The 13548-nt window shown below is 41.1% G+C and overlaps 1 protein-coding gene across 1 annotated transcript in view; it reads left to right on the plus strand.

Annotated features, from left to right (window-relative positions):
• Positions 1-1636: 1636 nt before the first annotated feature.
• LOC119495190 (inactive phospholipase D5-like) overlaps positions 1637-13548 on the plus strand; it is an 80377-nt gene continuing 68465 nt past the window's right edge. The window contains exon 1 of the mRNA XM_037781432.1: positions 1637-2214. Within this exon, the coding sequence (XP_037637360.1) occupies positions 2209-2214 (6 nt within the window). The 5' untranslated portion in view covers positions 1637-2208. The remainder of the gene's footprint in view (positions 2215-13548) is intronic.

A 13548-nucleotide genomic window follows, 5' to 3' on the forward strand; every position in this document is an offset into this window, starting at 1 on the left:
GGACGCTTAACGGGGGTTGCAAGGTCTTCTTGATTTTAAAGGGACTGTTTGTAAGAATCAGAAATTGCTTGTTAACAGCATCACCTGTGACCGTTAAGTCAACGAAAGTCAGCGTCCTGTTACTCGCGCTTGTGCTCGCTCTACATAGACATGAACGAGCATCGCTCAAAACAGTGAGGCGACACACGTCAACTAAAAGCACAATATCACTCTATATTTCAGCTGCTTGGCAGTAATGTTAGCTGACCAGACGGAGGTCTCTCCATGAATCACTGCTGATCCTAGTGTTGGCTTTTCCTGCCTCAGCCTCCCGACCGCGGCCGGAGGGAACAGGGGAGACACTGGAGTTTTGGTCAGAGACGATAACGTTTCTCTCTGCGGAGCCCCGTCACTTCACAAGACACGGGAAACCTCTATTGGTCTTCCACTGTACATTCACTAGATATTCTCAGAGCTAAACTAACTCTTCTGCAGTGTGTAGTGTGCGCACATGCACGTGAGAGGTGGAGAGAGAGAGCGAGAACGAGCGCGGTGTGTGAGTGAAGGCAGGCAGAGGAGCAGAGTACAGCAGAGACTCCGGTCCTGGAGACCAAAGCTACGGTATCTACCGCGTCCTCCAACACTGTTTAACAGACGGGCTTCACTAGATAGAACTTTGCGGTTTTGGTGCTTCCGTGTAGTTTGTGTTGGAGTCTTGTCTGAACAGCGTAGCAACACGCGAGCACGCATGGGACACCGACCCAGATTGATTTATACGTGTAAGAAGTTACAAACAGTCCCTCTAATGATTGTTAAAGAAAATGCATAATATAAACAGAATTGAAACTCATCTCTGATGCAAAATTCACAGGAAATAATCTGCTCAAAATTAATCCAAATTGCTCGTTTTACACAAACTCCCTGTGGTTATTGTGTTCACTATTTGGGTTAATTGTACAGTTTATCAGTTCTGTATTGTTACTTGTTGTTATGCATTGAATTTAGATAGAAAAGGGTCCCCTTAAAGGAAAAAGGTTGGGAACCACTGGGGTTCTTCTCCTCTCTTCTATCCTTATACAGTACTACTTTGCAATGAGCTCTGAACTGTGGAGTGTAACAGCATCCTCTGTTGGCCGTTCTGTGTCAGCACACAGCTGCAGGGCAGACTGACTTTAAAAGATTTACTATCCCTGCTCTGCATGTGATCAGGAGCTGCGATGCATTTCAATGTGCTGCCACTGCATACTGAGTGAACCTCCAAGAACTATTTCATGATATCTGTGCTCACCCGCACTGAAATTCACTCTTGAACACCATGAAGCATCTCTTTCTGCACCCTGCAGCTTTCTGTCTCATTTGCAAACAGGAAAGAGGATGCACTAGTGTGTGTGTGTGGTTTTGCAAACTTGCTGCATCGTATGTGATCAAGCAGAAAGTAAAACAAAATAAGGATGTAGACGTAAGGTGATAATACTTTGTAATAGTTCATAACAGTATGGATGTTTGCAAGTGGTTCACTGCTGGTTCTGTGTGTTGTTAATGTGTGTTTTTAATCACATGGAGATTAATTACAGTAAGTGAGCACAAGGGCTGCGCACTATCATGCACAGTGGGGTGAGAGGACAGGCGAAGAGAAGGACAGTGAAAAACAGAAGGAGAGCCGGACCATACGTCTCTCTTCCCTCCCTCTTTTCTGTGTCTATATGGGAGAAGAGAGAAATGTGAGCTTTCTATTAGAGGGAGAGGGAGGGGAGATATAGATGGAGGGAGGGAGAGTTAGAAGGAGGTGGATGAACACACGATACGACGAGATGAGAGGAGAGGAGGAATGTGAGACAGAGAGGATGCAGGACGGGAAACAGAGAAGAGAGGAGTGCCAGATAGAAGAGTATAGAGGATAGACGGATCGAGGCAGGCAGATAGCATCATGACAGGATTTAGGTGTGTCCGTCTGTGTTAGAGTTTTCATTCACGTATCAGGCAGGAGGAGCAGCACTTCCACACTCGTCTCACAAACATACACGTGCATTCACAACATTTTTGCTGCGCAGAGGCACCGGCTCTCCTCCCCCAGTGACTCCAGGGGAAGAGGGGAAGCGACAGATTTTACAGCTGTCACACACACTCACACACACACACACACACAGACACTCTTTCTGTTCTCTCTCATCACACACACCCAGAAAAGCACATGTGTTTCAGAGTGGACGAGCTACAGAGGGATGCACCATGAAGGTGAGATCGCCTTACTATACATTTGTTTTGTTTTGATGAGTGTGGATGTGTGTGTGGTGTTACTGGGCTCTCAGCCAACAATTGGTTTAATTATCTATCTATCTATCTATCCATCTATCTATCTATCTATCTATCTATCTGTCTATCTTTATATCTATCTATCTATCTAACTATGTATCTATCTAATGGTATTGAACTGAGAATAATGTTGTGCTCTCGACCCGTGTGCTGGAGATGAGAAAGTGATAATGTTTCTCTCTGGAAGTATCAGGTATTCTGACTGTTCTTTGGCTCCAAGTGCTTCACACTCAAGTGGCTTTTTAACTGTGAATGTGTGTGTGTGTGTGTGTGTGTGTGTGTGTGTGTGTGTGTGTGTGTGTGTGTGTGTGTGTGTGTGTGTGTGTGTGCGTGCGTGTGTGTGTGTGTGTGCAGAGAGGGAGTCTTGAATATAGTGTAAGATTTGAGGACAGTTGGGTTGGTGGCGTTCTTGCATATTGTGCCTTGTTTCTAAGAATGGGGATTTTGGTCTGTTACACTGATGTTTATATGATGGGAAGTAGCTCAAAACTATCTTCATGTGTGTATCCCTGTATGTGAGTCCATTTGTGCCTACAGCGCGGTGCATTCTTGACTAAATCTAGACATCGACTTGGTCAACCAACGTCGGAGCAGCACCATCTTAGCGTCACAGCTCCTTTAATGCTTCTGGAACCTGTGAAGTGCATCTCTGTTGCTGGGCAGAGCCAGCAAGACTTTTAATGGTAGATATGATCTATTTTTTCTTTCTTCTCATTTACCACTTTATTTGGCAATGGGAAGAAGAAAATTTTGATCCCATACACTTCCAGTAAGTTTATGAAAAGTAAAAGCTAAAACGATGAATCGACCAATATTAGCTCATTGCAAATAGTAGGCTATAGTACATAAACATAATTTCTAGCAGACAGGGTTCTGATATTGGGTTATACAGTATGTTGGCTGATAATTACATATAACAATAAATATCAATATAAACCTTACAGTATAAAAAGTAGGGCTGTCAAAGTTAACGCGTTAATAATAAAGCCATAAGGCTAATTCGTTTTAACGACACAAATTTCTTTTACACATTAAAGCAATTTTTAGGTTGCAGCGGACTCACTTTTAAAACTAGAGTGAAGATACTGGCATCATATGAAACTAGAAAACCTGAGGAATCAATTGGTACCAACCATGTCATACTAGCTTGTCCCCAAGGAGGCTAAATAAGGCTCTAAACTTATGCTACATTTTGGTGAGGAAAAACTGGCATGGCCATTTTGTCCCTTGACCTCTAACCTCAAGATATGTAAATGAAAATGGGTTCTATGGGTACCCACCAGTCTCCCCTTTGCATCCAGAAGCATACAAAAAGTATCCATGAATTTGTGTCACTTTGGGTATACGGTACATAATGATGGGCAGCTGTGGCTCAGATGTAGAGCGGGTCGTCCCCTAACGGTTAGATCGGCGGTTTGATCCCCGGCTTCTCCAGTCCACATGTCGAAGTGTCCTTGGGCAAAACACTGAACCCTAAAAATGCTCCCAAAAGCTGTGCCATCAGTGTGTGAATGAGCATTTAGATTAGATCCTGATGGGCAGGTTGGCACCTTGCATGGCAGCCTCTGCCATCAGTGTGTGTGTGTGTGTGTGTGAATGTAGAGCGCTACATGATCATAAGACTAGAAAATCACTATATAAATGCAAGTCCAATAACACATCCCCAAAAAAGTGAAATATCACTGTAACAGAATAAAGGAGTCTTATAGCATACTTCATCACAACACAAATCAGATGAAAGAGTGCTGGAGGAGGACAACTAGACTGAGCTCACCCAGTCTCCCCTCACTGTGAACTGACCACGACTATTACAGTTTTTCTCGATTGTTTACACACATTTTCTGAAAGCATGCCTCATACTCTCAGAACTCTACACACAAATCAAAAAACACACACACAATGGGCAAAACCCCTCAATTCTCCTGCAAAATGAAACTTTACATTCAAAACAATGTTATTTCTTCTCAAAATGGTATTTTGTTTTCAAATGACACACACAAACCATCATATGAATAGACATTTATAAGAACCAGTTGAACACTGATGTGCTCAATGTAAAACACTATGATGAATGGAAAACACTTCTTCTCCATTCATCATAATGACTTAGGCCTTTTTTTTTGTTCAGTGTTACACTTACTACAGACAGTACATACATAAGTGTGTTGTAAAATATTTTAGAATGTTGTTTTTATACTCAGAACACACAAATACACGATAACAAATATATTTTATTTTCCCCACAAAAACAATGTACACAGTGTACATCCCAACCAACACAAAGTTGCACATACAGTGGTCTACATACAAAACAACAGAGGAATTTATTGTATACAGTTACAGTAAAAAAAAAAAGAGAAGAGATGAGATGAGATGAGATGAGATGAGATGAGATGAGAAGAGATGAGAAGAGAAGAGAAGAGAAGAGGAGAGAAGAGAAGAGAAGAGAAGAGAAGAGAAGAGAAGGAAGTGGGGACAGAGAAAGTCTTTGGTAATTCTGCTCAGAGAGCATCAATATGCTGCCTGGGTACACAGGCACACACTCACACATCGGTGCACATGCACACACACGAATAGACCCAGAAGCCCATCAGTCCATGGTGCAAAGCGCCAGTAGACAGTAGAGCCCAAAACACCTGAAATGGTATCCATGGCAACCGAACCACTGGCTCCTTGCGTGTTTGCCAAAAGCAGTGGGACAGATCCAGAGTCAGTGTGATATTTCTTCAGAGACGGGTCACTCTGTCCAGTCCTCTCTCTTGAAGAGGCTTGTTTACACTGAAGGTTAGTTCAGGGCAGAAGCAGTCTGGCTCAGTGTATGCCGTCTGCAGACACTGGTGTGTTCCTTCTACTAATCCCTCTCTGGCATTATCTGTATCTCTCTCAATGAGGAGCAACAAGTGGCAAACCCAACTACAGTCTAATAATGGAAGACCTTCACAAATATTTGAATTAAAGGGACTGTTTGTAAGAATAAGAAATTGCTTGTTAACAGCGACACCTGTGAGCGTTATGTCAAGGAAAGTCAGCATCCTGTTGCTCACGCTTGCGCTTGTGCTCGCTCTACATAGACATGAATGAGCATCGCTCAAAACAGTGAGGCAACACACATCAGCAAAAAGCACAATATCACTCTATATTTCAGCTTCTTGGCAGTAATGCAGACGAAGGTCTCTCCATGAATCACTGCTGATCCTAGTGTTGGCTTTTCCTGCCTCAGCCTCCCGACCGCGGCCGGAGGGAACATGGGAGACACCGGAGTTTTGGTCGGAGACGATAACGTTTCTCTCTGCGGAGCCCCGTCACTTCACAAGACACGGGAAACCTCTGTTGGTCTGGAGGAGCTGCAGCAGTTATTTCTGCACAAACGTCCACTGTACATTCACTAGATATTCTCAGAGCTAAACTAACTCTTCTGCAGTGTGTAGTGTGCGCGCATGCACGTGAGAGTGGAGCGAAAGAGTGAGAACGAGTGCGGTGTGTGAGTGAAGGCAGGCAGAGGAGCAGAGGAGCAGAGTACAGCAGAGACTACGGCCCTGGAGACCAAAGCTACGGTCTCCCCCGCGTCCTCCGACCGTGGCCAACACTGTTTAACAGACGGGCTTCACTAGATACAACCAAGAGGTTTTGGTGCTTCTGTGTAGTTTGTGTTGGAGTCTTGTCTGAACAGCGTAGCCACACGCGAGCGCGCATGGAACACCAACCCGCAATGATTTATACGTGTAAGAAGCCGGCTCTGTGAAGAGAGGAGCCGCTCTCTATGTAGATAACAGCTCATTCTAAGGTAACGAAAACGCAACGATTCTTATTTTCAGGTGATTATACACTAAAGAAAACATACTTATTAATATTATATTCCGTTTCTGGTAATATATCCCCCTAATTGTTACACACTGTTCTTTTAAAGGTCCCATATTGTAAAAAGTGAGATTTTCATGTTTTTTTATTATAAAGCAGTCTTAAGTCCTATAAATACTGTGAAAGTATCAAAACACTCAATCCACAGATAAACACACACAGCCCGTTTTCAGAAACTGTGCGTTTGAAACAAGCCGTTAGGATTTCTGTACATTTGTTATGTCACAAATCTACAATATTTAGACCATTTCACAGTTTTAAACGTAAACATACTAAATGTCCCGGTTTATTTCCTGTTTTAGTGAATGTGAATGACATCAGCTGACAGGAAGTAAACATGGACCCCAGCTGTTGCCTAGCAATGCAATTCCGTTGCTATTCCATTGGATTGCGCTAAAATGGAGCGTTTCAGACAGCGCATGAATACAGGGATATTCACACAGACAGTATGAGAAAAATAATGTGTTTTTTGAACATTAAAGTATGTAAACATACAAACCCAAAATACAAGTATGAACCTAAAAATGAGCATGATATGTCCCCTTTAAGGGCATCGCTCTGCTACCTGCATCGCTCTGCTACCTCTGCTGAGTGTCAGAAACTTGGCTGGCTCTCAGCGTTGCTGCACTGTGGAAGAATGCCTCAGATCATCACATAGGCTCTGCTGGGAGAAAAGGCTGAAAAAATGAAAAATGCTCTATGCAGTCGATGCCTATAGATGGGTGTTTTTTCTGTCTTGGCTGCCACTCAGAGCTGTTCAAAGTTTAATATTCTGTAGTCAGTTACATTACAGCAGTATGATGCAGAACAATGATTTATCTGTTCTGTAGTCAGATGCAAGCTATTGACGAGGAATAATATAATAATATCCTTGGACGAATCAAACTCTGATCTAGACCTGTACCCGCATTGAAATGAGTCTTTGGTATAACCTGAGGAGCTTTTGTGATTCATTTTCTGCATCTCTTTTGAATTCAAACAAAAAAAACGTATATTTCAGCCAATAAGCTGTATGAATTTAGAGTCATTAAGTCTGTGGTATAATACAAAATTACAAAATTGTACAATAGTGTAAAGTACTTACTTCAACTATTGCAAGATATTAAATCATTGATCATACTATTATATACTGGGGACTGAAATGTTAGTATGATCAATAAATTGTGATGCTGAGTAAGAGCAGTGTGAGAGGTCTTCTTTGTTCAAGACTCAACTGATATTTTCCAATGCACCTGCATTTGAAATGGTTGGATGTGCAAATATCTCCTTCGAAAAAAGATAGTTTTAAAAAAGATGGATGAAAAGAAAGATGATATTGACCCTGGATTAAATTTGGATGGCAATGTTTTAGAACAGTGGTTCCCAATCTATTTTCCGTGAAGCCCCTCCTACTTGTATCTAAGAAAAGGTGAACAGCCCAATTACCCCGTCGATTCGCCAAGTGAATGCAGTTACATAATGTGAATTTTTTTGTAACAACTTCATTTACTATAATAGTGTTAGTTATTTTTTGTTATTGTGGTTAAATAAATGTAATTTGTGGTGTTGTTACATCGCTCCTAGACCGCCCCGTTAATATAGGTGCGGACCTCCCTTTTTGTGCATCAAGCGGGAGAGCAAACCGCAACGGAAATGTTGTTTTTGAAAGGCTAAATGCCAACAAATATGGATTGAAGCAGAATATTTTGTTCGCTTTTGCTACTAAGTAGAAAAAAAAAAAAAATTTTAAATAGTTTTACGTACAGACTTTTGTATAAATTATCCAGTAAGTGTGTGATTATGATTTTAGTTATAAATGAGCAGATCTAATTTTGACAACCTCAGAGCAGACAAATCCTGGTACACCCCCTGTGATCTTGTCTTTTCCTAATACTAGTTTGTTGCCTAAGCCTAACCAAGTCGATCTTTTCCTAAACTTATGTAGTTTGTTGCCTAAGCCTAACCAAGTCGATCTTTTCCTAAACTTATGTAGTTTGTTGCCTAAGCCTAATCAAGTCGATATTTTCCTAAACCTAACTAAGTAGTTTTTTGCCTAAGCCTAACCAAGTCGATCTTTTCCTTAATCTATCTAAGTAGATCTATTTTGAAAAGACTGAAGCGGAAATTGACACGTGCGTCACGTGTTGCTGGTCATTCGTAGGAAAACGCACAAAAACTCTGTTATTGAAAGTGGGGAAATTCGTGTCTTTGTACACAAATCAAATAGATTAAATTTTGTGACTATTTCACAAACTGCCGTGAGACTGTGTTGTACATTAACAATAGAAGTCACAACCTGTGTGTGTGTGTGTGTGTGTGTGTGTGTGTGTGTGTGTGCGTGTGTTTGTGTGTGTGTGGTAAATTAAATATGCCTGTGTGGGTAAAAAGCAAATGCCTTGACATAGTTCTGGAGCCAGCAGCTCCACCCTCCTCACTACTGATTGGACACACACACACACACGCATACACACACACACACACACACACACACACACACACACGCACACTTCCTGAAACCACAGATTCTGCACAGTGGGTAGACACATTATCCATCATTCTGCGCTAACAAGGGTTTAACCAGGCAAAACAAATGACACCTCTCAGAACATTACAAGATCTTAGCAGAGAACACACACTCTGATTTATCAAAGCATTAATTATGGATGGACCTTTATTACATCAGACGTCTGCGTAGGAGAAGAGGAGAGGATGTTGACTCTTTGTTGGTCAGCGTTCATCAGGGATTCAATCTTTGATTACATGACTTGATTAATCACTTTTAACAGAACGTAATATATTATATAGACATTTCATAAATGTGTCTATTGATATGCATTCACTTGATAGTTTTGAGACAAGGTTGAGCCAGATTAAATTTCACTACAGTAACAATACATCAATATAATTACAGTTTTATAGCTGCTGTCTGTGTGACAGATGGCATTGTTATGAAACCAGTGGTATACATTTTTCACAGTTACTTAGAGTCTGGGATATGCGTGTTTGTCCGTGATATTCAGTGCTTTTTCAGTACAGGCCCTTCAGTCACATTCATGCCTCTGATAGTTCAGTGTTTTGTACAACTCAAGTGCGAGAGCTCATCACTTCATGGCTGCGACAGCTTCACTCTGCATCAATTCTCATTAAGCTGCTGTCACTGTGCAATTAGCAGCTGCATTCTAGGGGGAGATGCAACATGCAGAGAGATTATCAATCTGTCAAAAAGATGTGCTGTTATCATGAAAGAGATGATTAATGTGAACAGTGGCTTTGCAGATGGAACTTTTTACATCTTCTACACAGCAGACATTTTGACCTGTCATAGGAGGAATAGTACAGGTGCAATGAATAACATTAAAGGACCAATATGTAATATATTTACTGTAATTAATCCTAAAATTACCATTATATGTCATCAGAGATTAAAGGTCCCATATTGTAAAAAGTGAGATTTTCATGTCTTTTATATTATAAAGCAGGTTTAAGTGCTTTATAAATACTGTTAAACTATCAAAACGCACAATATACGGAGAAATACACACAGCCCGTATTCAGAAATTGTGTGTTTGAAACAAGCCGTTAGGATTTCTGTCCATTTGTGATGTCACAAATCTACAATATTTAGACCATTACATGGTTTTAAACGTAAACATTCTAAATGTGTCCCAGTTTATTTCCTGTTGCAGTGTATGTGAATGACATCAGCTGACAGGAAGTAAACATGGACCCAAGCTGTTGCCTAGCAACGCAATTCCGTTGAAATGCAGTAAAACGGAGCGTTTCAGGCATTGGATAAATACATGTATATTCAGGCAGACAGTATGAGGAAAATAAAGTTGTTTTTTTAACATTACAGCATGTAAACATGTTCTATTAGAAACACAAAATACAAGTATGAACCTGAAAATGTGTATAATATGGGACCTTTAAGGAAACATGCTGAATTGAAATACTGGCTTCTCCGACAACAATGCTACAGCCAGTATGTTCTCCTTTGAAATTTCCATTCCGGTCCGGAACGTCCGTTTTTGTGTTCGTCCACTGCCCATTTAGACACCCTGTTGCCACATATGAAACAGATTGGCATGCAAACACAGCCTTCTGCAGCCATGAAAGCAAGCTAATGAACTGGATCAACAGAGAAAACCGGGTTAGCAGCTGGGTTATCAAGAAGTATTTGAGACACACAGCCGGTGAAGTTTTTCTAAAATTGCAGTTATTGACGATATTTGACATCAACATTCTTCAAACATGTACAGTACATATACAGCGAGATATAAGGATGCAGATTTACCTCATTGTTTTAGATATTATTTTGTGAACAACTCTCAATTCCATAATTACCCAACCAGACAGGCTACGGATCTTCATCTTCCGTTGTATGAAACATCCAGTGGTCAGTATTCTATCAAATTTCGAGTTATCTCATGGAATGAAATGTCCATTTAATGGATTCTTCTGTGTCATTGGCTTTTTATAAAAAAGAGACTTAGAAATGCTCTGCTGACATAAACATCTGATTTGAGAGAAAAAATATCACTCTTAGAAACTGTAAATATGGCAATTATTCCTGCTTCTTTGTATTTTTTTTTATTTAACTCAATGAACCAACATATCTAGTAACTGGTGGGGTGTGTAAGTAGGAGAGAGATCAGTCATGTTAGTAGTGTGTGCATGAGTGAAAAAAGGTGTAATGTGTGTTGGCTGGTGTGACAAACCAAACAAAGAAAGAATGGTGAGGTAGATGCAGCAGGCTCAGCTGAGAGAGAGTAAGACTGTCAGAAAGCAGTCCACTCATGGCTTCTCTTTAGGGCTTCAGCCCAGATGGGCAGGTACAACAGACGACCTTCCCAGCTACACCAACCAGCTACTCCCTGGATCCGCAAAGGCTGCAGCAAAGCACTCAGTCAGTAGAGTGAGAGAGAGGTCATCACACCGCCTTCTTCCTTCTTCGAGCAGAGAGATACGTGTGTGGATGTGTGTGCGGGAGCTGCTGGCCGTCCGCGGTGAGAAAGAACAAAGCGGTAGATGACGGGATGAGAGACACCGTAGTGTAATGTTATACAGACATAACAAGGCTGCTGAATGAGAGAGGCATCCGCCAATACGTTACACAGAAACACACCGTGTTAATAATAAGCCGACCACCTCACGGTACCACCAGCTGGGAGCTGTGATCTGTTTTTAAAGTCAGGCACCTTGGCGGAGGTCTGCGCTCTCTGAGTGCCATTCTAGTTACAAATGTGTCCACAATTTTTTCTGTCTGTTGTTAAAAAACGAAAAATCTAAAGTAGGCCTATTTCATTTTACTTTTGTTCCTCATATTATTAAAAGACAATCAGAATCAGAAATACTTTATTGATCCCGGGAGGGAAATTTGGACATGTTGTAAAATTTTTAAGACAAGTTCAACTATTACACATTTGGCATGCTACGGCTTACTGGGCCACTTGAATGGAATTGACCCATCCTTACAGTTATTAATTACCCCCGAGCACAAGATGTCCACTGTGAGAAAGGTCTATAACTTACAGTTGTGTTTTCATTTTTTTAAATCTATTTTTCGTCATATACTAATCTATAAGAAAGCTTTTCTACTGGTTATAGTCAGGATGACACATATTCATCGTGACAGTATGTAGCCTGACTAAGAAACTGTACTATAGTGGTGATAAAAAAGACACATCTTCACCCTTGAAATTGAATAGTTTTCAACATGAGTAGTCTTTTCCTAAAGTTTGATCTATAATGTTTGTTCCACCAGAGCCAGTCATCTAGTTTCCAGATTCTTCCTTGTACAGGTAATTTCTGAAAAAATAAAAAAAATAATCCTTGTCTCCCACCGGCAGAGCAATTTTACATATCGTTACAAAATGAACTCCTACTTTTTAATGGATAATCTGGATGAGGCTCAGTAGAACTGCAGATGATGTGCAACAGGTAAAGTTTTTTTGTGGCAGTGCTATTATCAGTGCAGACAAGTCTAGACTCTCTCTGTCCTGGTGTTAACTCTGTTACTAAACTTCAAAGTAGCAGCTCATTACTGTGAGCATCAGCATCCCTGGTGCATGAGGGAAAGACAGACTGTCAGGGCCTTGCACACAATACAATCCCAGTCATACAGTACGCTCAGCTCAAGGTAAAACTTAGCGTCAAGCAGAAACAACTGTGTCAATGTCTAACAGTACAGACAGTTCTACAGTAACGTGCCAAATAACTCTGCTTAGTTCATGCTAACAGATTAACAAGATTTAGAGTCTACAGCCATGCTAGCGGCTCTGTGAGGCTGTACTTCACAACAGCAAAGTTATTACAATTCACCCTCTGGGCACCATGGATATCTATACCAAATTACATGACAATCCACCAGTGGGCAACGCCAAGGTCTAAAAGGTGAAGCCAATGCTGAAGTGCCTTAAACCTGCATTCTTTCTAACAGCCAGCAGGTGGCGACGACTGGTGGCCAAAAGAAGTCTGATTGTATGATTGAATGCTGAACTTGTGGCTTCAAAAATAGCTGTCCACCAATGGGTGACGTCACGGTGACTACGTCCACTTCTTGTATACAGTCAATCCAATCCATCCAAGAGTTGTGCAGATATTTCACTAAAACCCCAAAATGCCAACCTTATGGTGGCGCTGCAGGAAAAGTCAGGGGATCACCAATGCATCCTCAGATTTTCATGAAAATCAATGCAATAGTTATAGTTAGATATTTCAGTCTGGACCAACGTGATGGACTGACCGACTGACAAGTGACACATTGTCAAAGAGCTGCTGCAGGGTTTGAATTTGTTTAAGAAAGACACGCACTTACTAGGCTAGTATTGTAATCACACACACACACACACACACACACACACACACACACACACAAGCACCCAGAGCAAAGATGCACAGACATATGAAATCTGCTGTATTTTCCAAAGTTCTGCATTGTGAAAAGTTGAGGGGCTACAAGTCTCTGTAAAAGGTTATGGCGAAGAGTTGTTGCTCAGCTGTATTTTAGCTGCACTGCAGATATTGTACCGGAGCCCCTTCTGGAGAACAGGTCTCTCTGTCCCCAAGGTGATCACTTTATTCAGCTATAAAAAAACTCTGACTTTGACGCAGGAAAAAAGAAAAAAGAGTTTGGGTCCTGAATTAAGCTGAAGTAACTGAGTTGTACTGGGTATGATGGTTTTCTTGTGTATTTGTTGTCATGCTTCATTCTTCCTCATCAGCTTCTACAATCCAAACAGTTCCTTAAAAGTTCAAATAAAGGACATAGAGAGTGCTACAGGAATGAGTCCTAAAACCTAGAAATGAGTTAGCATTTTAGCACTTCCAGTTCCCTCGTCTGGAATTCAACGGGTTTTTAGAATGGGTTTTTAGAATGGGTTTTTAGTTAGATGCCTGTAATAAGGTCTGTGGTTAACA

Source organism: Sebastes umbrosus, chromosome 10, assembly GCF_015220745.1.
Source record: "Sebastes umbrosus isolate fSebUmb1 chromosome 10, fSebUmb1.pri, whole genome shotgun sequence".
In the NCBI taxonomy this organism is placed as follows: Eukaryota; Metazoa; Chordata; class Actinopteri; order Perciformes; family Sebastidae; genus Sebastes; species Sebastes umbrosus.